The 26,104-nt window shown below is 46.4% G+C and overlaps 1 protein-coding gene across 1 annotated transcript in view; it reads left to right on the top strand.

The window, feature by feature from the left end:
- The window catches only part of ahr1b (aryl hydrocarbon receptor 1b), a gene marked incomplete at both ends in the record, with an annotated part of 71,796 nt that overhangs the window by 9,351 nt on the left and 36,341 nt on the right, over positions 1 to 26,104 (top strand). The window contains 2 exons of the mRNA XM_079253995.1: positions 5,078 to 5,265; positions 23,937 to 24,043. Coding sequence (XP_079110121.1) covers positions 5,078 to 5,265; positions 23,937 to 24,043 — 295 coding nt within the window. The remainder of the gene's footprint in view (positions 1 to 5,077; positions 5,266 to 23,936; positions 24,044 to 26,104) is intronic.

The following is a 26,104-nucleotide window of genomic DNA, read 5'->3' as shown; positions in this document are numbered from 1 at the left end:
CAGACACAGAACCATAGAACCACATCCCAGACACGGAACCACATCCCAGACACAGAACCACATCCCAGACACAGAACTACATCCCAGACACGGAACCACATCCCAGACATGGAATTGCAACCGTATCCTACACAGAACCACATCCCAGACACAGAACTACATCCCAGACACAGAACTACATCCCAGACACAGAACTACATCCCAGACACAAAACCACATCCCAGACACAGAACTACATCCCAGACACAAAACCACATCCCAGACACAAAACCACATCCCAGACACAGAACTACATCCCAGACACAAAACCACATCCCAGACACAGAACTACATCCCAGACACAGAACTACATCCCAGACACGGAACCACATCCCAGACATGGAATTGCAACCGTATCCTACACAGAACCACATCCCAGACGCAGAACCACATCCCAGACGCAGAACCACCTCCCAGACGCAGAACCACATCCCAGACACAGAACTACATCCCAGACACAGAACTACATCCCAGACACAGAACTGCATCCCAGACACAGAACCGCATCCCAGACACAGAACCGCATCCCAGACACAGAACCGCATCCCAGACACAGAACTACATCCCAGACACGGAACTACATCCCAGACACGGAACTACATCCCAGACACGGAACCGCATCCCAGACGCGGAACCGCATCCCAGACGCGGAACCACATCCCAGACGCGGAACTACATCCCAGACGCAGAACTACATCCCAGACGCAGAACTACATCCCAGACGCAGAACTACATCCCAGACGCGGAACCGCATCCCAGACACGGAACCACATCCCAGACGCAGAACCACATCCCAGACGCAGAACCACATCCCAGACGCAGAACTACATCCCAGACACGGAACCGCAACTGCATCCTACACAGAACTACATCCCAGACACGGAACCACATCCAAGACACGGAACCGCAACCGCATCCTACACAGAACCACATCGCAGACACAGAACTACATCCCAGACACAGAACCACATCCCAGACAGAATCACATCCCAGACACAGAACCGCAACCACATCCTAGACACGGAACATAATCCCAGATACGGAACCGCATCCCAGACACGGAACCGCATCCCAGACACGGAACCACATCCCAGACACGGAACCGCAACTGCATCCTACGCAGAACCACATCCCAGACACAAAACCACATCCCAGACACAGAACTACATCCCAGACACAGAACTACATCCCAGACACGGAACCACATCCCAGACATGGAATTGCAACCGTATCCTACACAGAACCACATCCCAGACGCAGAACCACCTCCCAGACGCAGAACCACCTCCCAGACGCAGAACCACCTCCCAGACGCAGAACCACCTCCCAGACGCAGAACCACATCCCAGACGCAGAACCACATCCCAGACACGGAACCACATCCCAGACGCAGAACTACATCCCAGACACAAAACCACATCCCAGACACAGAACCACATCCCAGACACAGAACTGCATCCCAGACACAGAACTACATCCCAGACACAGAACCACATCCCAGACACAGAACCACATCCCAGACACAGAACTACATCCCAGACACAGAACCACATCCCAGACACAGAACCACATCCCAGACAGGGAACCACATCCCAGACACGGAACCACATCCCAGACACGGAACCACATCCCAGACACGGAACCACATCCCAGACGCAGAACCACATCCCAGACGCAGAACCACATCCCAGACGCAGAACCACATCCCAGACACAGAACCGCATCCCAGACACAGAACCGCATCCCAGACGCGGAACTACATCCCAGACGCAGAACCACATCCCAGACGCAGAACTACATCCCAGACACGGAACCGCAACTGCATCCTACACAGAACTACATCCCAGACATGGAACCACATCCCAGACACAGAACTACATCCCGGACACAGAACCACATCCAAGACACGGAACCGCAACCGCATCCTACACAGAACCACATCGCAGACACAGAACTACATCCCAGACACAGAACCACATCCCAGACAGAATCACATCCCAGACACAGAACCGCAACCACATCCTAGACACGGAACATAATCCCAGATACGGAACCACATCCCAGACACGGAACCACGTCCAAGACACGGAACCGCAACCGCATCCTACACAGAACCACATCGCAGACACATAACTACATCCCAGACACAGAACTACATCCCAGACACAGAACCACAGAACCACATCCCAGACACGGAACCACATCCCAGACACGGAGCCACATCCCAGACACGGAACCACATCCCAGACACGGAACCGCAACTGCATCCTTCGCAGAACCACATCCCAGACACAGAACCACAGAACCACATCCCAGACACAGAACCATATCCCAGACACAGAACAGCATCCCAGACACAGAACCGCATCCCAGACACAGAACCGCATCCCAGACACGGAACCGTATCTCAAACAAGGAACATAATCCCAGGCACGGAACCGCAACCCAGGCACGGAACCGCAACCCAGACACAGAACTACATCCCAGACACAGAACCACATCCCAGACACGGAACTACATCCCAGACACAGAACCGCAACTGCATCCTACACAGAACCACATCCCAGACACAGAACTACATCCCAGACACGGAACCACATCCCAGACACAGAACTACATCCCAGACAGGGAACCACATCCCAGACACAGAACTACATCCCAGACACGGAACCACATCCCAGACACAGAACTACATCCCAGACACGGAACCACATCCCAGACACGGAACTACATCCCAGACACAGAACCGCAACTGCATCCTACACAGAACCACATCCCAGACACAGAACTACATCCCAGACACAGAACTACATCCCAGACACAGAACTACATCCCAGACACGGAACCACATCCCAGACACAGAACCACATCCCAGACACAGAACCACATCCCAGACACGGAACCGCATCCCAGACACGGAACCGCATCCCAGACACGGAACCACATCCCAGACACGGAACCACATCCCAGACACGGAACCGCAACTGCATCCTACGCAGAACCACATCCCAGACACAGAACCACATCCCAGACACGGAACCACATCCCAGACGCAGAACCACATCCCAGACACAGAACCACATCCCAGACACAGAACCACATCCCAGACACAGAACCGCATCCCAGACACGGTACCGTATCTCAAACAAGGAACATAATCCCAGGCACGGAACCGCAACCCAGACACGGAATCACATCCCAAACACAGAACCGCATCCCAGACACAGAAGCACATCCTATAACACAGAACTACATCCCAGACACAGAACCACATCCCAGACACGGAACCACATCCTAGAACATGGAATAACATCCTAGACATAGAACATAATCCCAGACACAGAACCACATCCCAGACACGGAACTGCATCCTAGACATTCTAGATGCGGAACCACATCCCAGACAAAACCGCATCCTAAATGCGGAACCGCATCCCAGACACGGAACCGCATCCTAGACACGGAACTGCATCCTAGACATCCCAGACACGGAACCACATCCTAGACATTCTAGATGCGGAACCACATCCCAGACAGAACCGCATCCTAAATGTGGAACCACATCCCAGACAGAACCGCATCCTAAATGTGGAACCACATCCCAGACACGAACCGCATCCCAGACACGAAACGCATTCCAGACACGAACCGCATCCCAGACACGGAACCACATCCTAGACACGGAACCGCATCCCAAACACAGAACCTAAATGAGACACAGAACCCTATCTTAAACTCAGAACCACCTCCTAGACACGGAACAAGACATTTGGAACCGAGCTGTATTTTGGTTTTCTTGGATAATCTGTATTTCTTGTTGGACTGAATGACGCTGCACATGATTCAGTCCATTGACTGATTAAGTTCAGTCAATGTCTCTCCCGGGATCCAAGAAATCTGAAGCCAAAATATCTGTGAAGGATTTTATTTAATGCAGGGACCTTGCTAGACCAGGCCTACATGGGCGGCTAGGTTCCCCATGTGGGTGCGGAGGGAAATTCCCCATGTATTTCCCTCTGCTACCCCAACTTTTTCTGCTGCAACTAAAACACCAAATATCAACACTTTAACATAGTTAAAGAAACAGGTTTAACAAAAAATATCCTCCTAAAATTAAAACATACGAGTAGAAAATGAATAATCTAATCAGTTTAATATGGATTCAAGTGGAAAATCAGGTTTATGTCGTCAAACCAGTCAGATAAAACCTAATTATGGAGATTTACTTTGGAAAAAACACAGGATCATACATCTTTATTTTCATTTGAAGAAAAGTAAGATTTGCTTGTTTAGAATTTATTTTCAAGTTAACATCATCCTTTCCTTAACAAAAACTGTACAGTGGTCTGATTAGCTTATGGTAAATAACACTTGTTAATTTCTGCATAGAAAATACACAGTGGTGTTTTTAGCTAATGGAAGCAAACGCTAATTTATTTCCCCTGGACATTTTCTCTGAAGGAATGATTTAGTTATCACAACTACTAAGTAGTCGAGGACTTTTCTTTCTGTTTCTAAAGTCAGACACAATTTGTTACAATAAAATTTCATTATATTAATAATTAGAACATAATAATTTCAGAAGCCGACAGAGAAATGATGACCAGCCAGAGGCAGCTGGAGTTTGAATATGATGGGTTTAGATTTGGAATGAATTTAGTCTAGTTTATGTTTGGACCAATTAAGGTTTGGACTGGACTTGAAGTTATGGATCAGAATAGACTGGTTTTGGACCAGTATTAGACCAGTTTTGGACTGATTATGGACCAGTATTAGACTAGTTTCGGACGGGTTTTGGACAAGTTTTGGAGTGATTGTGGACCAGTGTTGGACTGGTTTTGTACAGGTATTGGGTGGAAGTCACTGAACACAGATGTGAAGTAAAACCAGGACCTCAAGAAACATGTGATCGCTCCTCATATTTATGTCTTTATTCAGTGTGTTTCTCCATGTTTCAGTTTAAGTTGTGAAAACTTTTCCAGCCGTATGAAACCCTCTGAAATATTCTGACACTTTTCTTGCTTTTCCCAATGATCAGAGTGAAGCAGCCTCCGGCCGAAGGCGCCAAGTCTAACCCGTCCAAACGGCACCGGGACCGGTTGAACGGTGAACTGGAGCGGCTGGCCAGCCTGCTTCCTTTTCCTGAGGATGTCACCGCCAGTCTGGACAAACTGTCCATCCTCCGTCTGAGCGTCAGTTACCTGAGAGCCAAAAACTTCTTCTCCGGTGAGTTCCCAGCAGAGATCGGCCTAGAATCGATCCTGGATTGGTCTGGAATTGATCTGGGATTGGTCAAAGGTTATCTGTGTTTATAATGGACAGGGGAATGATGGAAGGTTCTGTGGATTTCTTCAGATTTCAGTTCTCAGGTCAACTTGTCTTTCATTTAAACATGGTGATGGTTTTTATACTGCTATTGATGGTTTTATACTGGCAGTGATGGTTTTTACACTGGTATTGATGGTTTTATACTGGCAGTGATGGTTTTTACACTGGTATTGATGGTTTTATACCGGCAGTGATGGTTTTTATACTAGTATTGATGGTTTTATTCTGGCAGTGATGGTTTTTACACTGGTATTGATGGTTTTATACTGGCAGTGATGGTTTGTATACTGGCAGTGATGGTTTGTATACTGGCAGTGATGGTTTTATACTGGCAGTGATGGTTTGTATACTAGTATTGATGGGTTTTTTTTTACTGGCAATGATGGTTTGTATACTGGCAGTGATGGTTTTTACACTGGTATTGATGGTTTTATACTGGCAGTGATGGTTTTCAACTGGCAGTGATGGTTTTTATACTGGTATACTGGTATTGATGGTTTTATACTGGCAGTAATGGTTTATATACTGGCAGTAATGGTTTATGTACTGGCAGTGATGGTTTTATACTGGCAGTGATGGTTTGTATACTAGTATTGATGGGTTTTTTTTTACTGGCAATGATGGTTTGTATACTGGCAGTGATGGTTTTTACACTGGTATTGATGGTTTTATACTGGCAGTGATGGTTTTCAACTGGCAGTGATGGTTTTTATACTGGTATACTGGTATTGATGGTTTTATACTGGCAGTAATGGTTTATATACTGGCAGTAATGGTTTATGTACTGGCAGTGATGGTTTTCAAAAGGCAGTGATGGTTTTTATACTGGTATTGATGGTTTTTTACTGGCAATGATGGTTTGTATACTGGCAGTGATGGTTTTATACCGGCAGTGATGGTTTTTATAGTAGTATTGATGGTTTTATACTGGCAGTGATGGTTTGTATACTGGCAATGACGGTTTTATACCGGCAGTGATGGTTTTTATACTAGTATTGATGGTTTTATACTGGCAGTGATGGTTTTTACACTGGTATTGATGGTTTTATACTGGCAGTGATAGTTTGTATACTGGTATTGATGGTTTTATACTGGCAGTGATGGTTTGTATACTGGCAGTGATGGTTTGTATACTGGCAGTGATGGTTTTATACTGGCAGTGATGGTTTGTATACTAGTATTGATGGGTTTTTTTTTACTGGCAATGATGGTTTGTATACTGGCAGTGATGGTTTTTACACTGGTATTGATGGTTTTATACTGGCAGTGATGGTTTTTACACTGGTATTGATGGTTTTATACTGGCAGTGATGGTTTTTACACTGGTAGTGATGGTTTTTACACTGGTAGTGATGGTTTTATACTGGCAGTGATGGTTTTTACACTGGTATTGATGGTTTTATACTGGCAGTGATGGTTTTTACACTGGTATTGATGGTTTTATACTGGCAGTGATGGTTTTTACACTGGTATTGATGGTTTTATACTGGCAGTGATGGTTTTTACACTGGTATTGATGGTTTTATACTGGCAGTGATGGTTTTTACACTGGTATTGATGGTTTTATACTGGCAGTGATGGTTTTTACACTGGTATTGATGGTTTTATACCGGCAGTGATGGTTTTTATACTAGTATTGATGGTTTTATTCTGGCAGTGATGGTTTTTACACTGGTATTGATGGTTTTATACTGGCAGTGATGGTTTGTATACTGGCAGTGATGGTTTTATACTGGCAGTGATGGTTTGTATACTAGTATTGATGTTTTTTTTTTTACTGGCAATGATGGTTTGTATACTGGCAGTGATGGTTTTTACACTGGTATTGATGGTTTTATACTGGCAGTGATGGTTTTTACACTGGTATTGATGGTTTTATACTGGCAGTGATGGTTTTTACACTGGTATTGATGGTTTTATACTGGCAGTGATGGTTTTTACACTGGTATTGATGGTTTTATACTGGCAGTGATGGTTTTTACACTGGTATTGATGGTTTTATACTGGCAGTGATGGTTTTTACACTGGTATTGATGGTTTTATACTGGCAGTGATGGTTTTTACACTGGTATTGATGGTTTTATACTGGCAGTGATGGTTTTTACACTGGTATTGATGGTTTTATACTGGCAGTGATGGTTTTTACACTGGTATTGATGGTTTTATACTGGCAGTGATGGTTTTTACACTGGTATTGATGGTTTTATACTGGCAGTGATGGTTTTTACACTGGTATTGATGGTTTTATACTGGCAGTGATGGTTTTTACACTGGTATTGATGGTTTTATACTGGCAGTGATGGTTTTTATACTGGTATTGATGGTTTTATACTGGCAGTGATGGTTTTTACACTGGTATTGATGGTTTTATACTGGCAGTGATGGTTTTTACACTGGTAGTGATGGTTTTATACAGGCAGTGATGGTTTTTATACTGGTATCGATGGTTTTATACTGGCAGTGATGGTTTATATCTTGGCAGTGATGGTTTTTACACTGGTATTGATGGTTTTATACAGGCAGTGATAGTTTTTATACTGGTATCGATGGTTTTATACTGGCAGTGATGGTTTATATCTTGGCAGTGATGGTTTTTTACTGGCAGTGATGGTTTTTATACTGGTAGTTATGGCTTTGTAATTGTTATTTCAGGTGCTGATCTTTGACAGAATGCTGCAGTGCGGCCGTCCGATGCTCTTGAAACATGAATAATTGAGGGAAACTCTGGAGTTTGAAGAATTTATGAGCTGGAGGCAGAAATGGCTCTTTGGGCTGAGACTGTGTTTCTGCTGCGAGAACGCTTGCTTTGTATCAGGCGCCCTGAAGAAAGTAGGCAAAGCCATGACTCCAGTCTGAGGCGTTTTCTTCATTCTGACAGATTAATTTCAAAACAATTTGCAGTGCTTTGACTTTTTTATTTGCCGGCTACTGAAACTGTCATAGTGATTGCTGGACTACAGAACTAATAGGTCAAAGTGTAGCCTATGGACAAAACTTCCTGTCCAACTACATTAGCCTACTTCCTTGACTGTCTCAAAGTAATTAACAAGCTCAGGGCTCTTACATTAAGAGAGCAGCTCTTTGGCCCTTGTGGCCCATTGCTCCAGGCTGCCTTCGTGGTCTTCTGTAATTTGTTGTGGGTAAACAGCTTAAACTCAACTCGTCAGAGACGCTCAGAAGTTGGTGGTCTGAGTGGCGAGGACTCTGGGAGCGCTGCCACTGCTTCAACGCTCTGCTATGTTTATGTGTTCAGAGGAAGTGCTTAACGCTGAGAGGAGTCTTCATTAACTTTTAAACTGTATGAGTGTGTTGAAGCCAAAACACTCTGTGTCACAGCTGAGTTGAAAAACCTGAACAAAGCTCACTTAATCTGCATGACAGCATTATCCCAGCAAGCTGCCATCTTTGTTGTCATCGAGGGCAACAATGGGCTTCGCTGACCACCCCACAGTGGGCGTGATGCCCCCCTCAATCCCCCCACTAGGCCGTACCACACCTTCTTCTTCATCTTCACAGCTGTTGTCTGTAATTTGGATCATTTGTCTGCACAAGTGAAGGACAGAAAAATAAACGTTTAACTTTAAAATGATTGTGTGACTAATTTAATTTTATTTCATTTTATTTAGGAAAATAAGAAAAAATATGTTAATACATTTAAATCCTAATTGAATTGAATTGAATTAATTTAATTTACAAGAAGAATTTTTTTTAAATTGATTTTATTAAAACAGAAAAAAAAAACCTTTATATTTAAATCCTAATTTACATTCATTTGGATTGATTAATTTCTTAATTAATTTTTCTAATTAAAATTATTCTTTTAATAATGATTCAATTCCAAGATACATATGTGTTGCATCTTCAGTTTCCTTTATTCCTTTATTACTGATGTACAAGCAGTCAGAAAATTATGAGCTCCATGTTTATTAAATTTAATTCAGAAATCAATCTTAATATCCTGGTATTGACAAATTTCAGCTTCACTCCTGAACTTTATTGTTCCATGGCTGGAAAATGAAGAAACATGAATAAACTGTAATGCGGTGTTTTCACAACAAGCCCAGCAGCCCTCGAACGGCCGCATTTACTGCAGTAAAGCCGTGTTTTATCTCTTCTGTCCACCCTGGAAGGATCGTGTCCATCCTGGAAGGACCGTGTCCATCCTGGAAGGACCTGTCCATCCTGGAAGGACCTGTCCATCCTGTAAGGATCGTGTCCACCCTGGAAGGATCGTGTCCATCCTGGAAGGACCTGTCCATCCTGGAAGGACCTGTCCATCCTGTAAGGATCGTGTCCATCCTGGAAGGACCTGTCCATCCTGGAAGGACCTGTCCATCCTGGAAGGATCGTGTCCATCCTGGAAGGACCTGTCCATCCTGGAAGGACCTGTCCATCCTGGAAGGATCGTGTCCATCCTGGAAGGATCGTGTCCATCCTGGAAGGATCGTGTCCATCCTGGAAGGACCTGTCCATCCTGGAAGGATCGTGTCCATCCTGGAAGGACCTGTCCATCCTGGAAGGACCTGTCCATCCTGGAAGGATCGTGTCCATCCTGGAAGGACCTGTCCATCCTGGAAGGATCGTGTCCATCCTGGAAGGACCTGTCCATCCTGGAAGGACCTGTCCATCCTGGAAGGACCTGTCCATCCTGGAAGGACCTGTCCATCCTGTAAGGATCGTGTCCATCCTGGAAGGATCGTGTCCATCCTGGAAGGACCGTGTCCATCCTGGAAGGACCTGTCCATCCTGTAAGGATCCTGTCCATCCTGGAAGGATCGTGTCCATCCTGGAAGGACCTGTCCATCCTGGAAGGATCGTGTCCATCCTGGAAGGATCGTGTCCATCCTGGAAGGACCTGTCCATCCTGGAAGGATCGTGTCCATCCTGGAAGGACCTGTCCATCCTGGAAGGACCTGTCCATCCTGGAAGGATCGTGTCCATCCTGGAAGGACCTGTCCATCCTGGAAGGATCGTGTCCATCCTGGAAGGACCTGTCCATCCTGTAAGGATCCTGTCCATCCTGGAAGGATCGTGTCCATCCTGGAAGGACCTGTCCATCCTGGAAGGACCTGTCCATCCTGTAAGGATCGTGTCCATCCTGGAAGGATCGTGTCCATCCTGGAAGGACCGTGTCCATCCTGGAAGGACCTGTCCATCCTGTAAGGATCCTGTCCATCCTGGAAGGATCGTGTCCATCCTGGAAGGACCTGTCCATCCTGGAAGGATCGTGTCCATCCTGGAAGGATCGTGTCCATCCTGGAAGGATCGTGTCCATCCTGGAAGGACCTGTCCATCCTGGAAGGACCTGTCCATCCTGGAAGGATCGTGTCCATCCTGGAAGGACCTGTCCATCCTGGAAGGACCTGTCCATCCTGGAAGGATCGTGTCCATCCTGGAAGGACCTGTCCATCCTGGAAGGATCGTGTCCATCCTGGAAGGACCTGTCCATCCTGGAAGGATCGTGTCCATCCTGGAAGGATCGTGTCCATCCTGGAAGGATCGTGTCCATCCTGGAAGGACCCTGTCCATCCTGGAAGGATCGTGTCCATCCTGGAAGGACCCTGTCCATCCTGGAAGGATCGTGTCCATCCTGGAAGGATCGTGTCCATCCTGGAAGGACCTGTCCATCCTGGAAGGATCGTGTCCATCCTGGAAGGATCGTGTCCATCCTGGAAGGACCTGTCCATCCTGGAAGGACCCTGTCCATCCTGGAAGGATCGTGTCCATCCTGGAAGGACCTGTCCATCCTGGAAGGATCGTGTCCATCCTGGAAGGACCTGTCCATCCTGGAAGGATCGTGTCCATCCTGGAAGGACCTGTCCATCCTGGAAGGACCCTGTCCATCCTGGAAGGACCCTGTCCATCCTGGAAGGACCTGTCCATCCTGGAAGGATCGTGTCCATCCTGGAAGGACCTGTCCATCCTGGAAGGATCGTGTCCATCCTGGAAGGATCGTGTCCATCCTGGAAGGACCTGTCCATCCTGGAAGGACCTGTCCATCCTGGAAGGACCCTGTCCATCCTGGAAGGATCGTGTCCATCCTGGAAGGACCTGTCCATCCTGGAAGGATCGTGTCCATCCTGGAAGGACCTGTCCATCCTGGAAGGATCGTGTCCATCCTGGAAGGACCTGTCCATCCTGGAAGGACCTGTCCATCCTGGAGGAAGTCTTCATTCAGCAGTAGTATAGCAGTGCAGCTTGAGACGGCTCTGATTGGTTGTCTGCTTCCGTGGTGACCTTGTGTAGTCCAGCGTTTCTCCTCCTCTTCATCACTTGGGTGAAGGCCTTCCATCGTCCTCCTCGATGTCCGAATAGCGTTATGTTTTCTCAGACGGAACTGACCGGAAACGGACCCGGACCATGAGGCGCAGCCTGCTGCTTATTGCTGCTTCCTGATGGAGCTGTGATGATTCTCCATATGGAACATCGGTCCTCGGAGGGAAAAGCCTCGGATTTGATGAGATCCTGGATGACACAATTATGCCAACAAAACCTCTCATGGGTGTCATGGAGGAGTCACTGCCTGCAGACACTCACTTGTCCTTTGTCCTTTTTCTTCATTGTGTCTGTCTCTGCTGGACCCAGTCTGGCCTGGTCCTGCTCGTTGCTCCATCGAGGTTTTATTGCTGCTTTTACAGGCCGCCTCATGGGACCCATACGTTCTGCTTCTGGACCCGCATGGTGTTTCTAAGGTGAATGTGGGGTCTATCCTTGGATTCTCCTGACTCTGGTTAGTAATAGAGGTGTCCATTATCATCCATCATCATCATCATCTGATGGCTTCCAGAGATATTTACCTGGTAACACCTCTTTTACACCTGGATTACACACCTGGAAGACTGTTCGGTATCAATCAGTTTTTACCTCCCCTTCTAACTCCTCTCTCACCCACCCCTCCCATCTCCCCAGGGTTGGGCGGGTGGCTGTTCATCTCCAGCTCGGGTTTTCTACCAGAGTCCTGGACGGCTTCTCTTCAGTATCTTAGCTGTTCCTGAGTGTGACTAATTTCATTTCATTTCATTTTATTTAGGAAAATAAGAAAAAATATGTTAATACATCTAAATCCTAATTGAATTGAATTGAATTAATTTAATTTACAAGAAGAATTTTTTTAAATTTGATTTTATTAAAACAGAAAAAAAACCTTTATATTTAAATCCTAATTTAATTTAATTTGGATTGATTAATTTCTTAATTTTTCTAATTAAAATTATTCTTTTAATAATGATTCAATTCCAAGATACATATGTGTTGCATCTTCAGTTTCCTTTATTCCTTTATTACTGATGTACAAGCAGTCAGAAAATTATGAGCTCCATGTTTATTAAATTTAATTCAGAAATCAATCTTAATATCCTGGTATTGACAAATTTCAGCTTCACTCCTGAACTTTATTGTTCCATGGCTGGAAAATGAAGAAACATGAATAAACTGTAATGCGGTGTTTTCACAACAAGCCCAGCAGCCCTCGAACGGCCGCATTTACTGCAGTAAAGCCGTGTTTTATCTCTTCTGTCCACCCTGGAAGGATCGTGTCCATCCTGGAAGGACCGTGTCCATCCTGGAAGGACCTGTCCATCCTGGAAGGACCTGTCCATCCTGGAAGGATCGTGTCCATCCTGGAAGGACCTGTCCATCCTGGAAGGATCGTGTCCATCCTGGAAGGATCGTGTCCATCCTGGAAGGATCTGTCCATCCTGGAAGGACCTGTCCATCCTGGAAGGATCGTGTCCATCCTGGAAGGATCTGTCCATCCTGGAAGGACCTGTCCATCCTGGAAGGACCTGTCCATCCTGGAAGGATCGTGTCCATCCTGGAAGGACCTGTCCATCCTGGAAGGATCGTGTCCATCCTGGAAGGACCTGTCCATCCTGGAAGGACCTGTCCATCCTGGAAGGATCGTGTCCATCCTGGAAGGACCTGTCCATCCTGGAAGGATCGTGTCCATCCTGGAAGGACCTGTCCATCCTGGAAGGATCCTGTCCATCCTGGAAGGACCTGTCCATCCTGGAAGGATCGTGTCCATCCTGGAAGGACCTGTCCATCCTGGAAGGATCGTGTCCATCCTGGAAGGACCTGTCCATCCTGGAAGGACCTGTCCATCCTGGAAGGACCTGTCCATCCTGGAAGGATCCTGTCCATCCTGGAAGGACCTGTCCATCCTGGAAGGATCGTGTCCATCCTGGAAGGACCTGTCCATCCTGGAAGGATCCTGTCCATCCTGGAAGGACCTGTCCATCCTGGAAGGATCGTGTCCATCCTGGAAGGACCTGTCCATCCTGGAAGGACCTGTCCACCACGTCGTATCAGACGGGAGGCAGAAAACCGCCGAGCTCATGAAGCAGTTAAATGGACGCTGCTGCACATCCTGATGTGTGAGATTAAAACAGGCCAGATTAATCAGTTTTAATTAAATTACCACCTGGACATGGCTGCTGCGCCGCTGCATGCACGATGCGTGATGACCCCCCCCGCTGCTCCGTGACCGGTTATCTAAGCTGTGAAAGTCTCATGACGTGTCGTCACATCCGTTCCGGGTCATTTAACGCTGTCGGGGAGAGTTTATCTTTCCCGCCTCCTTACAGCCGTCGTCCTCCCTCACAGCAGCCCCCAGTCATGGAACCCCCCCCCCCATCCATCCAGCGCTGCAGAGCTTAACCCCTCCCCCAATGCCTCGCCGGCTGATCACGATGTGGCACCCAAAGGAATGACACCCCCCCCAAACTAAATCCTGCTGCTGGATGTGGGGGAGCTGGGTGTGCGCGCCGCTCCTGCAGCATTAGGACTCATGTGAAACTGTACCTGTTGTGTGCATCCATGTGTGTGTGCGGGGGGGAGGTGTGTGTGCATCGCGTGTTCATTTGCTAACATGTTTACTCGCTGCTGTTTTCACTCTGGTAGAATAATTAGCGTGTAAACACACACACACACACACGTCCCGTGTGCGTGTGTGCAGCGCGGTGTGTCTGCTGCTGCACATTTGCACCTTCCTGCTCGTTCAAGCCTTTTCTGGCAGATTAAACCATGATGCTGAGAAAGAAACAGTTGACTGTTGACGTGATAACACACACACACACACACACACACACACACACACACACACACACACACATACATACATCACTTCCTGACCTGCACTGATTGGAACGGAGGGACGGAGCAGAACCGCTCCTTGCTGTCGGTCTGAAGATGTTCGCAAAGCAACTTTTTATTTTGTAGAATTTTTGTTGGTAAAAAAAAAAAAGTTGAATCGTTCTGAAAACAGTAGAAATACCAACGATTTCCAACAATACGGCGTGAAAAAGCTGGTCTACGGAGGTTTTCCAGCATTTCTTTACAATCCAGACACAACATGTAGTGTTTATTCAGAGACTCTAGATGGTAAATCCACCATTATTTATCACATCTTCATCACCATCACCACCATGTTGCTAAGAGACCTCTATTTCCACCTGGACATGATGATGAAGACACTTCCTGTCAGACTTTCCACCAATCAGAGAGCTTAAACTGACGGTAACGTCCAATCAGGAGCAGCCAAAGATCAACAAGTGATGAGAAAAGCAGGAAAATAATTCATTTTACATAATTTCAGTCTCATAATCTGACAGCTGAGACTGAAAACATTATGTCTCCATGGAAACATCACGTCTCCATGGAAACGTAACGCCTGCTGACTGGGAGGAAAAACTTCTACATGCAGGTTTATATAAAAACCAGACAGGTGGAAGAAAATTAGCAGAAAGCAGCTTGAAGAGTTAAAGGCACAAAAGAGAGGAAAAGTCTTTCCTCCAGCATGAAGCTGGGACAGCCTGCACTGGGAATGATGGGATTTATTTAAAAAAACAAAAAAAAAAAAACAAACTTCCAGCTAACAGCAAACGTTTATCAAATATTTGACCGTTTTCAATTTGTCCCTTCATGAAATTACAACAGGATTATGGAGGACATGCTGAGTTTGTGTTGCTTCAGTTTCCAGCCCAATGCCTACATGCCGTCCTGGACTGTGTCCAGAACATTTCCACACACACGCACGCACACACACACACACAGACGTGTAACGCCTACACATGAGACTTATGAAAGAGTTTTTGACCAATCACAGCAGAGATCTGGGATAAAGTCTTACTTAACAAGCTGCAGTTTAAAGCATCACACACACACACCTAACGTAGCTCCGCCCACATCACACGTGCAACCTGATATGATGACAAATAAATCTTTATTTACACGTTAAGCACATGCTAACACACATTTTTCATCCCAGAGAGCTCGGCGCTGGGCTGCATGTTTGCATCACATGTGAATCATGTGCACATTGTTTGAGCCCTCATTAAGCCTGGTAAGCTGGGGGGAGGGGGGAGGGGGGGGAGGCTCCGCCCACATCACCAAGGGAGGTGTTGGTTTGGAATTTGGGCCAAAACCAATTCAGACCAGTTTGGAGTCCCAGACTCTGGGAATTTCAGAGGTTTGACAGTTTTATTCAGACCAACTCTTCATCACCGTATTTACTCCTCATGCTTTAGTCCTCTGACGTAGACATTTATACATTTATTTATATATATATATATATATATATATATATATATATATATATATATATATATATATATATATAAAATATACAATAATATATATACAATATACAATAATCCAACTGGATTATGGGGAAGCTGGAGTCTATCCCAGTAACCCCTGGACGATATGCAGGACATTTTGTATAATATTTACAGTAATTTCATTTCATTATTTTTAATTTGTTAAATTTATTTGTGGTTTTTTTAAATTGTAAGTTTTTGTTTTTTTTTATATTTGTTTGTTATATACAATTTTTTTTTGTTTAAACTGAAGACAGTTTTTATATTTTGTGTGTGTGTGTGTGTGTGTGTGTGTGTGTGTGTGTTGTTACCTTTAAGCTCTAATGAATAAATAACCAGTTTAAAGTTTTTAACCTTCAGCAATAAAAATACTAATTGAATTAAATATTTTATCTCCATATTACTGAACTGGAAGAATGTCTGGATGTCAAACCCATCGATGTCGGCGTGTTCTGACGTTACGATGGACGGAAGGAGCAAAACTTCTGTTCTGCATCCTGCAGCGGATGTAACGAACATCATGGTGGAAGATGATGGGCGCTCAGAAACGACGGCAGATCCGCGCGGTGCAGCCGCAGGATGTTCATCTGAGGTTTTATCTTGATGGAGGGAGGAGGCGGAGCTTGTACCGATGGGAGGAGGCGGAGCTTGTACCGATGGGAGGAGGCAGAGAGCTTGTACCGATGGGAGGAGGCGGAGCTTGTATCTATGGGAGGAGGCAGAGAGCTTGTACCGATGGGAGGAGGCGGAGCTTGTACCTATGGGTGGAGGCAGAGAGCTTGTACCGATGGGAGGAGGCGGAGCTTGTACCTATGGGAGGAGGCAGAGAGCTTGTACCGATGGGAGGAGGCGGAGCTTGTACCGATGGGAGGAGGCAGAGCTTGTACCGATGGGAGGAGGCAGAGATCTTGTACCGCTGGGAGGAGGCGGAGCTTGTACCGATGGGAGGAGGCGGAGCTTGTACCGATGGGAGGAGGCGGAGCTTGTATCTATGGGAGGAGGCAGAGAGCTTGTACCGATGGGAGGAGGCGGAGCTTGTACCTATGGGAGGAGGCAGAGAGCTTGTACCGATGGGAGGAGGCGGAGCTTGTACCGATGGGAGGAGGCAGAGATCTTGTACCGCTGGGAGGAGGCGGAGCTTGTACCGGTGGGAGGAGGCGGAGCTTGTACCTATGGGTGGAGGCAGAGAGCTTGTACCGATGGGAGGAGGCAGAGAGCTTGTACCGCTGGGAGGAGCAGAGAGCTTGTATCTATGGGAGGAGGCAGAGAGCTTGTACCGATGGGAGGAGGCGGAGCTTGTACCGATGGGAGGAGGCGGAGCTTGTACCGATGGGAGGAGGCAGAGAGCTTGTACCGATGGGAGGAGGCGGAGCTTGTACCGATGGGAGGAGGCAGAGAGCTTGTACCGATGGGAGGAGGCGGAGCTTGTACCGATGGGAGGAGGCGGAGCTTGTATCTATGGGAGGAGCAGAGAGCTTGTACCGATGGGAGGAGGCGGAGCTTGTACCGATGGGAGGAGGCGGAGCTTGTACCGATGGGAGGAGGCGGAGCTTGTACCGATGGGAGGAGGCAGAGAGCTTGTACCGCTGGGAGGAGGCGGAGCTTGTACCGATGGGAGGAGGCAGAGAGCTTGTACCGCTGGGAGGAGGCGGAGCTTGTACCGCTGGGAGGAGGCGGAGCTTGTATCTATGTTCAGGGTTTCCCTGCAGAAGCGGAGGAGTCTGCTGGTTAGAACCATGTTTCCAGTTTCTGGTCGGGATGAAGCAGCAGCTGGCGGAGCAGGGTTCGGCCCGGTCTAACTTCTGCTCGCTGGTTTCACCGGCACATCTCACCTCGGAGGATGATTTTATTCAGAAAGGTGGAAACATCCATGCATATGTGTTGGCTCAACATGTAATCAGAGCCGTGACCCGGAATTCTCTGACATCAGGAATTATGTCATCTTGTGATAAATCTCCGGGTCGCAGCTGCAACAACGCTGTGCGATCAGAAATCCTTCTGCAGCGGAACCTGGAGCCTCGTCAGGGTCACCGCTCATTTCTCGGGTTTCATCCGTCTGGTCCAGACAGTGCTGCCAGGAGGCCCAGTGGGCGGGGCATACCGACAGAACGCCCCCTTCAGCCCCTCCAGGTTCCGCCGGACCGGGAGAATCCTCCATGTTTGCTCCGAGGAAAAGTTTCTAACTGCAATCTGAGAGTTTTCACGTCCTGCTAAAAGTTTTGTCCACTTGAGACGAGACTCTGAGTCCGGTGTGACGGACAGACGAGGCGGAGACACCAGGTGGTCAGTAAACCTGTCCAGCTTTATTTATACAGCCGTCGTTGACGACAAAGTTCTCTGCAAGCAGATTTACGGTCCATGGACCTCCATCAGGACCAGAACCAGGAAGGAAAACCTCCACCAGGACCAGAACCAGGAAGGAAAACCTCCACCAGGACCAGAACCAGGAAGGAACACCTCCACCAGGACCAGAACCAGGAAGGAAAACCTCCACCAGGACCAGAACCAGGAAGGAAAACCTCCACCAGGACCAGAACCAGGAAGGAAAACCTCCACCAGGACCAGAACCAGGAAGGAAAACCTCCATCAGAACCAGAACCAGGAAGGAAAACCTCCATCAGAACCAGAACCAGGTAGGAAAACCTCCATCTGGACCAGAACCAGGAAGGAAAACCTCCATCTGGACCAGAACCAGGAAGGAAAACCTCCATCAGGACCAGAACCAGGAAGGAAAACCTCCATCAGGACCAGAACCAGGAAGGAAAACCTCCATCAGGACCAGAACCAGGAAGGAAAACCTCCATCAGGACCAGAACCAGGAAGGAAAACCTCCATCAGGACCAGAACCAGGAAGGAAAACCTCCACCAGGACCAGAACCAGGAAGGAAAACCTCCACCAGAACCAGAACCAGGTAGGAAAACCTCCATCTGGACCAGAACCAGGAAGGAAAACCTCCATCTGGACCAGAACCAGGAAGGAAAACCTCCATCTGGACCAGAACCAGGAAGGAAAACCTCCATCAGGACCAGAACCAGGAAGGAAAACCTCCATCAGGACCAGAACCAGGAAGGAAAACCTCCATCAGGACCAGAACCAGGAAGGAAAACCTCCATCAGAACCAGAACCAGGAAGGAAAACCTCCATCAGGACCAGAACCAGGAAGGAAAACCTCCATCAGAACCAGAACCAGGAAGGAAAACCTCCATCAGAACCAGAACCAGGAAGCAGAACCTGCCAGTGTGTGTGTAATGTGTGTAATGAGTGTTTAGTGTGTTTGTGCCGGCGGCGGTGTGAAAACGCTGCTGGAGCAGTAAACATGGGGTGTGTGTCACACTCGGCCGCTGCCTGCTCCGGGTAAACATCCCCGTGGCGACTCTCTGAGGAACAGACAGTAATGAGCGGAGGAGGAAGGCGGACCCGTCACCTCTCTTCTTCCTTCCCGCTCGCCGCTCCGACGGCGAGGAGCTCGTGTGGGAAAGTCAAGCTGCTCTATCTAATCCAGCGGAAACGCTTCTGGCTGTTACAGTCATGCATGGAGCGCTGCGAGATTTCACTTTTTCATTATGAACATGCGCTCAGTCAAGCTTAATAACAGGATCTGCTCTTCGTACTCCTCCGGCCTTCCACATGGCTTCCTGTTGGCCCACTTTTCCCGATACGCCGCTGTCTACCTGGCTGAGGCGACCCCGCTACCGCGGACGCCGCTTCCCCGTGTTCCACGCCGCGTTAGCCGTGGCGTCAACTTCCACTGTTGAACTGGAAGTCTGTCTGCACCACAGACCGTAAATGAAAGATGGACGGCGCCTCCAGCGGTTAAAAGTGAAGCCTATGAAGTGCATAAAACTGCAGTTCCCCCTTCATCCACTAGGGGCTGCAAAACAGAGCAAATCCCCATAGACTCCCATGTTAAAAAGACCAACTTCACAGCAGAAATAAACATGTTTACAGCAGAAACAAACATGTTTACAGCAGAAATAAACATGTTTACAGCAGGAATAAACATGTTTACAGCAGAAACAAACATGTTTACAGCAGAAACAAACATGTTTACAGCAGGAATAAACATGTTTACAGCAGAAACAAACATGTTTACAGCAGGAATAAACATGTTTACAGCAGGAATAAACATGTTTACAGCAGGAATAAACATGTTTACAGCAGAAATAAACATGTTTACAGCCTGGTACAAAAATCTATTTTAGGTTTAATATGTCAGGTTTACCTTCATGACAACTGTGGGGGGAGTGAATTTTTTTCTAACTCGCCCGTTTAAAAGTAATTTAATCTCAAAGTTCGGCATATTTAGGGGCGTCTCCTCTTAATTGACAGGTACCCGATCTCCTGCTTCATGTACGAAGAACGTAGAACAACCGTGGTTTTTAGCCGGTTAACAACGTAACTTAGCTTTAGCCCGCTTACCTCCGTTAGCTGGTTAGCTCCTGTTATCTCCGGGTTAGCTTGGTTAGCTCTTGGCTACAGAAAGCTTGGAGTTCGCTCGATGTCAATCATCCACCACGACGCCCACAGCCCCCCCTCTCAGCTCCACCTCTTTGCCCATGTTTGTATTTTCCGGGAGAGACATGCATGCCCTGCCAAGATGGTGATGGTAGGAACCGCCCACCGAGCTTCAATTCAGCTCTTCAGAAACTTACAGGTGAGGTCACGGAGACTCCGCCCATCTTTCTATCTTCAGTCTATGGTCCACACGAGCTCCTGCACACGCCAACCAATCACACGTCAGCACGTGACGCGGAGATGCGACATGGATGTATCAGGAAAGCTCTGCGTTCTCGGCGTTCCTTCAGGATCTGGAACATCTCAGCAGGATTCCAGGATTCAGGAAAAGTCGAAGAAAATGTTCTGGTTTGTGTTTTTTCCGGCCAAATAAAGACTTCAGATGGAAAAAATAGAATTTTCCTCCATTTTTCCTGCCATGGTCTTTCCTGGAACCAAACTGGTTTCCAGTAGGAGCGATGCTGCAGCCTGATACGAGCAGAAAAAGCCGATACTGATGCTTCATGCTTGAAATTTATCATTTCATGGTTTTTCTCTAACTATTGATCATGTTTATGATCATAAAGATGTTAATTAATAAATTCTGAGTGAGAAAATGAAGAATTTAATCTTAAATAATGTCACGAAAGTTTTTCTCTTTTCTCACACAGTTGTTAGAAAACAACGTTCTATCGGCTGCTTCTCCGTCGTTATTTTAACCCTGTAAAAAGATCCTGAGGTCATCACCCTGGTATCGATCGATACCGGTACTAGCCTTGGTATCGGCGCCGTCAGATTAGGATGAATCGGTCCGGTCCTGGTTATCAGTAGAAAGTCTGGAACGACCCGGTTCACCAACTTTATCCTCGATGATGACGGGATCGAAGCCGTCGGCGTAGAAATAACCGCGTTCTCATGAGTTAGCAGTAAAACAGCGTTTCAGGTTTGTTGCTTTTTATTTAGACGTGAGATAAACAACAAACGGCGGGAGGCGGGTTTCGCCTGAGACATCAACGATCAGGATGTCGCGTCTTCATGAAGCTCCAGCAGGATGAGAACTGATCCGGAGTGGTTCCTGTCGGCATCCTGCTCAATGCTCCGCTGATCCCGGACGTCTGTTCGGGAACGCCGTTGGAGGCGTTGGACCAAAGCTGCGTCCCGTGTCAGACGTCCAGCACGGACCGTCAGCATCGCGGTGTCCGCCCTGACGCTCCCAGCTCCGCACCGCCTCCAGCGTGACCCCTCGTTAACCTCGTTAGCAGGAAACAAAAGATCTGACCCAGAATCAGTCATCCAATCACATCGCACGTTGCCCTGAGGGTCAGAGGTCGTCACGGGTCGCGGCGTTCCAGCGGGGTCAGAGATTAATCATCTGCGATCTCTGCTCTCTTTCTCAGGACGCCGGTGAGGATCCCGCCTGACACGGACGATCAGTCGCTGATCGATCTGGTGATTGTTGATCAGAAAACATCAGATTTCCTGAAAGGATTTCCAGATTCAGTCCAGCTGTTTATCCGTCCCCGTTTTAACTGCTCCAACGGGTCCTGGAGAGGAATTATTGATGATTAAAGGATTTAAATGTTGCTGATGACGGCAACAGAAAGATGGAGCAGCTTTCCGTCCCTCCGGGCGGACGTTTCCGTGGCAACGAACAGGCGTGTGCACCGCGAGGCTGCGAGCGTGACACGTCGCTGAGTTTAACTCGGCGAGTTACGCGACCGCATCACATCAGGACTGATCAATACTGCTCATTGATCTAATACCGAGTAACTCCACACTCAGTTCCATTTGTTAGCAGCTGTCTGCAGAGGGTCCGACGGGCTCCTGCAGGCCAGCCGGACCCTCTACACCCTGCTGTAAACGCAGAAACTCGCCGCGGCTCCAGAAGGAAAACAGGAAGTTAAACTTCTCTGTGGAATCTCAGATTCTCAGCTGATATTTAAGATGAACTAAAGATGCGGCCTGGAACAGAACCTGCTGGTTCTGGTCTCACAGTGGAGACTCCACCGAGGGGGTCCTGCAGGCCTCCTCCAGGCGGGACTTAGCAGAAACACCTGGGGGAACATCCAGGTGAGATCCAGAGCAGATTTCTGGACCGGTTCTGTCAGCATCCACGTTACTGACTCCGTGTCCGTATCAAAAGATCCTTCTGTGATGGTTCAGGATCTGAGACGTCTCCACTAGTTTCCAGTCAGCGGTTGATGTGGAACCGCTGCACAGACTTCCCGAACAGCTTGGTGCGGCTCAACGTTTTTATTTACAGGTTAAAACTGACACGTTTTTATTATTCATCTCACTTTCCTCGTTTTCACCACATTTAAAGAGGAAATTTACCTTAAAACGACGTTATTAAAGTTGTAAAACCTCATGTGCACAAGTCGAATCTAAAGCTAAAATACTAAATTTAAACATTAAATCTAAATGTGAAATCTAAATGTTTAACGTTTTAAGATCCTTGAGTTTATATCTGAAATATATTTCTTATGTTAAAGCTGTGTGTCAGTGATTTCTGGACTCTTCATCCAGCAGAAAATCATTCAGATCACCAGCATCGGCCTTGTCCAAAGCATACAGAGATTTCTTCTGATTCTCTGACTTGTTTGATAACATTTTACACTGCAGGTGGTGCGATCCTACATGATCCTAAATCATCTTTTGTCAAATTTCTCCCATATTTAGACCTTTTATATATATATATATGTAACTTCTTACCCCAGACATTTCTTTTTGTTTGTTTTCATTGAGGACCCGAAGAGTACCATCATGCAGCCTTCTGCCAAACATACAGAGATTCCTTCTGATTATCTGAATCTTCTTATGATACCAACATTTTTCTGAATATTTAGATCCAGTTTGTTCCAGATTGGTGAGGCTCTATCCATCTTTCCACGAGAGACTCTGAAATGCTGCTTTTATTCTGTTTTTATACATTTTACAGATGTTTTTCCTCCAACTCCATCAAATGATAAAATGTCTGTTTCATCATCTGATATGATGTTTTTCTTCTACTGGGATAAAATATGACCTGATGAGATTCAGAAAATCCCAGGATTTTGGTTAAATTTACATTTCTACACAAAGTTCAAACCGTTTTTGTAATTTGTTTGTATTTCAGTGAAAGCTTCAGAGCATCTCGCTTGATTTATTCAGTTTATCAGTGAAGGACTTTTTTTTTTTTAACTGAGGCTTAAAGCAGCTTAAAGGCAACATTCATTAATATAAAATCATATTTTACCCTTAAGAGCAGCAGAAGAAATGTGTTTATTTTGTATTTTATGACTGATGTCATGGGAAATATGACCTCATCATGTTTGAAATGGTAAAACTTGAGCGTTTTGGAAATTAGACTTTCAGATTATTTTAAAGTTTTATGAGAGCGCAGCGTCTGCTGCCTGCTGGACTTAAATCGCTCTGACAGTCACTGCAGAGTTTTGCAAACATGATCAGAGGACTGAAACATGTCTGTGTGTCTGCAGTGGCCCTGAACAGTTGCAACGGAGCGAGTGCTGCTGGTGCCAACGATGACAACGACAAAGCGGGACCGGCGGAAAGCAGGATCCCCGAAGGCGAGCTCCTGCTGCAGGTCAGTCACCACTCAGACTCCTGCACGCTGCATCTTCCATCTTTATCATTTATTCATGGATTATTGTTCTTCCAGGACAGCGACGTTAGTGGCTTTCTTGTTTATTAATGAACGTTGAATTAAAACTGACAGAGCATCATTATGTTAAAATCAGCTTTTAGCAACCAGTAATCTAACAATTTCATGTATTTTAAATGTAATTAAACCAACAATGTATTTGTTTGCCCAGTACCAGATTTAACCTTAATAAGGCTAGAAGACCAGTGATTCTTAACCATGGGGCCTCAAGCACCACCTAAGGGGCCACAAAATAGCTCCATTTTGCAGCAGGGACCTGTAATTTATCAGTTAAATACACAGACATTACATTTAACCACGAGAAGTTTGGTTGCAGTGCAGCCTCCCACCACTTGGTGGTGGTATTCTGTCTGTTCAACAAGCCCATCGGCAGAGAAGACACTTCTAGCTAGCTGCTAGCTAGAGTTATGAAGAAGAATTTAAAACGACAAAATTGCTCTTAAACACCCTAAAATGTAAAGATTTTGCGGAACAACAATCAGATTTAGTAAGTACGGTTTAGTAAACAGAGGTTTGCTGAAGAGGTTTGCATGGAGTGTTAGCTAACGTTTGCTAACGCTATCCATAACTCTGAAGCTTTTCACTAAAGCAGCATCTAAAAAACACACATTCAACACTTGACAGAAAGACGCTTGAAGCCATAACAAACAAATAAAAGATGGAAAATGAGCTACATTTTCAGAAAACATCTGTCATATCTGGTAAAATACTCTAAGAAAACGCCTACTGGGCGTCTTGTTGAACGGCTGTAGTCAAAATGATTCACACCCGATGTAAATGACGATTATTGGCAGAATGTACAAACTGGCAACTGTTTTCAATAAAACAAATCAAATAACAGCCATTCAAATAGCTCAACTCTGGTTTCTCCAAACTGAGCAGAAAATGACACTTTTAGTGATCACTGCAGTCTCCAAATGATTGAAGCCCTGAACCGAAGACCTCATAAGCTATTTAGGTTTGGACTCAAGCACACCTGATTCAAGCGATCAAGGTTATCAGTTACATCCGGTGTGTTTGAGATGGAACACCTCAGATACCTGGACTGTTTACCAAGACGTTGGATTGTTAGAGATGCTAAATAAAAAGAATTGTCCAAAACTTTCAGAGGTGAGACTTTACATGAACACGGTAAAGGATGCAAACAGAGAGCCAAGGCGTTGAATGTTCCGGAGATTCAGCTGGAAGTTCACAAGTTTCCAGCTGAAGGAAATGTAGCTGCACAACCGGAATGTGGCAGAAAGAGGAAGTTATCAGTGGCTGCTGCTACATTCCTGAGGAGGCAGGTGGTCCATCGACTGACCGCAAAAGACCTGCAGCAAGACTTGGAGACTGCAGCCACTGAGCTTTCAGCTTCCACAGTAAGGTGCACGCTACATGCTACGTGCTACATGCTACATGCTACACACTGCACCCTAGAGGGCTCCACAACGTGCACCACTACTGACCCAAAAGCACAAGAAAATTCCTCTACGACCTGGTCAACTCTACAGAAATAAGCCAAAAAGTTTTAGGATGCTTTTCTGTGGAGCAATGAGACTAAACTGGAAGTTTTTGATTGTGGACTTAAAACGTAATTTTCTTTGTTCCCATGATGAACTTGGACCTTAGACATCCAAGCTAATGTTATTATGCAGACAAATGTTCTAAATTCCTGGTTTTAAATTTGATGTTAGCATTAGCAGGGGTTAGGTAGAAGTAAGCATTTTAGTTACTTAGCTCTGTTGAAGCGAGTAAGCTTATTGGTGCAAGTTAACTCTTTTGAAGCTAGTTACCTCTGTTTTTCTTTTTTTGGATCCCCATTAGCTTGCAACAGCTAGTTGCAGCTATTCTTCCCGGGGACCTGTGGTCCTTTTGTCAAATACAGTTAAGGTTCACATTCACATATGCACAACAATATACCCCTACTGTTGATGCTACTTAGCTCTGTTAAAGCTCCTTAGCATGTTCAATTCAATTCAATTCAATTCAACTTTATTTATA

Source organism: Telmatherina bonti (assembly GCF_933228915.1).
Source record: "Telmatherina bonti genome assembly, chromosome: 15".
In the NCBI taxonomy this organism is placed as follows: domain Eukaryota; kingdom Metazoa; phylum Chordata; class Actinopteri; order Atheriniformes; family Telmatherinidae; genus Telmatherina; species Telmatherina bonti.
Note: the sequence above shows the minus strand (reverse complement) of the source record. Positions and strands in the feature narration are given on the sequence as shown.